The sequence below is a fragment of the Montipora capricornis genome, chromosome 2, assembly GCF_036669925.1.
Source record: "Montipora capricornis isolate CH-2021 chromosome 2, ASM3666992v2, whole genome shotgun sequence".
Classification (NCBI taxonomy): Eukaryota; Metazoa; Cnidaria; class Anthozoa; order Scleractinia; family Acroporidae; genus Montipora; species Montipora capricornis.
In genome coordinates, this window is record NC_090884.1 from 41,570,650 (window position 1) to 41,574,490 (window position 3,841).

Here is a 3,841-nt window from a genome sequence, read left to right on the forward strand (position 1 = left end):
GACAATGTGCACAATGCAATCATTGATTGATTGTGATGAACGCAGGAATTCAAATGATTTCTTTACTTGTATATTTAGAACTTTTGAATAAATTTAGTTTGTTGAACAAAAGATATGCCCTCTGGGATTCGCTTTTGACTTAGGTCTGCGAAAGTAACTCGATATCGTAAAAACAATAGCACTCTCTGCGACGTTCTCACAACTTGTTGTATTTTAGGACGTTAAAACACCACGCACTGTTCGAATAAGCTTAAAGGGCCCTTATGTGCTGGATGGCATGTAATATAATATTCTATAACGTCTTAGTGTCGACTCCATTTTTAGAACAATGACAGGATTAGCAAAGTATTTGCGTTTTTTTTTAAGTTAGCTCAATCGTCAAAGAACATCTTGGTGACGTTTATCGTCTGCGTTTTCCAACACAATTGAAGAACTGAGTGTTAAAGGAGAAACTTGGTGACTCGTCAATATCAATGTACATGACTCTGACAGCTTGCTACATGGATGCGGTATTGTAATCGCCTCTTGAATGGCTTGCTAATACTCCCGACTCGAGGTAACTATTCAACTCTTCTCAGATGTCTTCTTCCTTTTTTAGCGTACAAAGTTAAACAACGAGGCTCAAAGCACCGAAGGCGGAAAATTGTAAGGCTTGTCTATGGGATCGGTCCTTTCCGGCTTTGGAGTGACGAATCATACACCCGAAGGCTATTTCCCCTTTAGCATAAACACAGGAACGTCTGCTTGCAAGGAACCAGTTGGCTGTGTGCGGAGGATTCATCAAGACAGCAATCATGAATGCATCAGTGAATGGACTGCGCTGTTCCAGTAACTTGACTACATCATACAAATTTTATACAACCGCGTTTTACAGCCTCATCTTCGTTGTTTCGCTGGTCGGAAATTCCTTAATAGGAATAATTGTTTACAAAACTCAAACTCTGAGGAAACCCATCAACTTTCTTATTGTCAATATGGCCATGTCCGACATTTTGTACCCTTTATTCTTGATTCCTCGCCGTATTTCGGACTTGCACCTAAACTCCTGGCTCATCAGAGGTGGCTTCGGTGAGGCCTTGTGTAAGCTGGGTCCATTCTTGACTGATGTTTCCTTAATAGTGTCAGTTGAGAGCCTGGTTCTGGTAGCAGTCGACCGATTTGGAGCTGTCATGTTTCCTCTCCGTCCTACGCTAATTACTTCTAAGCGATGTCTCTTGTTGATTGTCCTTACTTGGATTGTGGCTTTGGCGGTCATGTCACCAGATCTCGTAGTTTACAGCCTGAATGTTGACCAAGGAGAAGTAGTTTGCCATCGGAATTGGGATTCCGTAGGAGACTCGACATCATGGGCGAGATACGTTTTTGCTATGAATGTGGTGTTTATTTATATCCCCATGGCCATTCTGATTATACTGTACTCTTCGATGCTTCTCAAACTCACGTTACGGAAGACGCCAGGTGAAGGATTGACTGTTTCTGAGAGGAAACGAGAAAAACGGAACAGAAATGTGTGGAAATTGACCATAGCAATTGTTGTATTGTTTATCGCGAGCTGGATTCCATGGAGTATTAATTTTTTAGTAGTTATCTTTACAAAGGATCCTTTGCCTTGTGGTTTCTTTATCTACTGGAAAATTACCCAGCTCGTAACGAACTTACATTGTGCCATTAATCCTTGCATCTGCTTAGCCTTCAGCGGATACTACCGTCAAGCCTTCAAGAAACTCTTCAAGTGTTCGAGAGCGCTTAGATCGCAGGAAGAAGTAGCAATAACATTGCAAACGGGTCGTGGAATTCAATATTCCTCGCAGGCTACATTATTCTAAGGGGTCATTTCTTCCATCTGTTTATGTGCTTACTAAGGACTGAAAACAGCTGTTAATTCAATTAAGTTGTCAACTCAGTCGAGATAGTTGTCGATAACAACTTGCCTCTTCTAGGGAGGCCCTAAGTGTAACATAACGTAAGTCGTTAGAAAAGACTGAAATGTTCCTTTAGCAAAAAAGATGATGACATAAAGCAACAAAGATATTGCACTGTAACAAATACTTGAGAGATAAAAGGTGTTTATAAAAAACGTTGAAACTGATCTAGATAAAAAATTATTAAAAACTGAATTTTCGACTGCAACTGCGGTCTTCATGAGTGACTAAAATATGCTGTTCGAGAGTAATATGCTAAAACTAAAATAAGAAGTTACTTTATCCCCTAGGGCTTCAATAATGTCTTATAGACAGAAGGGAATGGCTTCCGCTCGTTCACCGCATTTTTGTCTATTGTGGAGTGCCATGATTCCAAAAAGATTCTTTTGTGCCAATTATTGACATTCTTTTCTAGAATTTCCACATAGCCAGTGTCAGTGTCATGGTCAGTGGTTTCGGCGTGATCTTTTACTGCCGACTCTTTGTTATTATTAGTTCCTCGTTTATGCTCCCCGCCACGTGAATTCCATGATCCCTTTGTTTCCCCAATGTATGTGAAATCACACGATCGGCATTTAACCTTGTACACAATGCCTTTTGTTTTCGTTTCTTTTGGGCGATCCTTTGGTTTCCTAAAATAATGGGCGAGTGTTTTAATAGGCTTGAAAGTAGTTTTTATGTTCGCTTTATTAAGCACATTTCTGACTTGTTCTGAAACGCCCTTTACGTATGGCAAAGTAGCAAAAGTTTTTGGCCGCGTATCGGTATCCTGTATTTGGATTGCAGCCGGTGGTCTAGAAGCCCGACATTTCTCAATGAATTTATCTGTATAACCATTAACTTTTAAGTCATTAATGACTTGTTGTCGTTCTCGATCTTTTTCTGTGTCATTGGATGGGATGGTTTCTGCGCGGTCTATCAGGCATTTAACAACCGCACGTTTGCTCTGGGCGGGGCTATGAGACGCGAAATCCAGGTACTTGTTGGTATGAGTTGCTTTGCGATGTACGCTAACAGTAATGTTTCTCGATCTTTCTACTGTGCTGCGTGTGTCAAGAAAGATCAGTTTCAACGTTTTTTATAAACACCTTTTATCATATAATGGATACTGATCGACCATCAAGTAAATACTTGAGTTGTATATAATAAATATAGCCTTATAGGTGAATTGAACTTGTTTAGTCAACAATATTATGCCGACCATTGGAGACAGTCCTATTACGTTTCTTTATTCACTTTAGATGCACATTATTTCTATGAAACGTTTGATGTATACTGAAACGTGGCTTTAAGTGAGCAAAAAAACACATGTACATTCGCGATGTTTTAGGACACAGCTTTGCAAAAAGATGGAGGGATCCTGCTGAACGTCTTTATTAATAACGGTATGGAGAACTAGTAATGTGATCAGTAATGTGAAAGAGATCTCGAGGTTAGCGGTTAAATGGCAATGTTCCTCTGAAAACTTTTTTCACTCTAGTTTTAAATATCGTGCTTGGCGCTTATTTTGAACGTCCGCCCTCAGGCCTCGCGGCAACGTCAGCATCTAACGTCGAGTGTGATCTTCGTACAGCCGTCAGTGCCATGTTTGACTGGCTTGTTGAGAGCTTAGCTCAGGATACTTTAAACAAATTTCCTTTTGTTGTCAAAAGTTCGTTTTTTTCCGCTTTCTCTCAACGACTTTGCTGGCCATTATTTAAAGTATAGAGGCAGGAGCAATTGTTTTATTTGTATAGTGTATAGTGTTCGTAATACTTCCTTTATTTACATTCATTCAAAGTATGTCAAACATTGCGTAAAAACCATAATAGAAATTCTGATGCATTTTTTTTTGGCTTACACCGAAAATTTGCCATCAGGTGGCACTAGTTAGAGAGTGACCAGTGCCAGACCATATTCCAGTTAGTCCTCTTCTACAA

At 39.8% G+C, this 3,841-nt stretch overlaps 1 protein-coding gene across 1 annotated transcript in view; it reads left to right on the forward strand.

The window, feature by feature from the left end:
• LOC138038002 (RYamide receptor-like) overlaps window positions 1-3,636 on the forward strand; it is a 3,867-nt gene extending 231 nt beyond the window's left edge. Inside the window, exons 1-2 of the mRNA XM_068883824.1 lie at window positions 1-509; window positions 599-3,636. The exon at window positions 1-509 is cut by the window's left edge and continues 231 nt beyond it. Coding sequence (XP_068739925.1) covers window positions 795-1,826 — 1,032 coding nt within the window. The 5' untranslated portion in view covers window positions 1-509; window positions 599-794 and the 3' untranslated portion in view covers window positions 1,827-3,636. The remainder of the gene's footprint in view (window positions 510-598) is intronic.
• The last annotated feature ends 205 nt before the right edge of the window (window positions 3,637-3,841 follow it).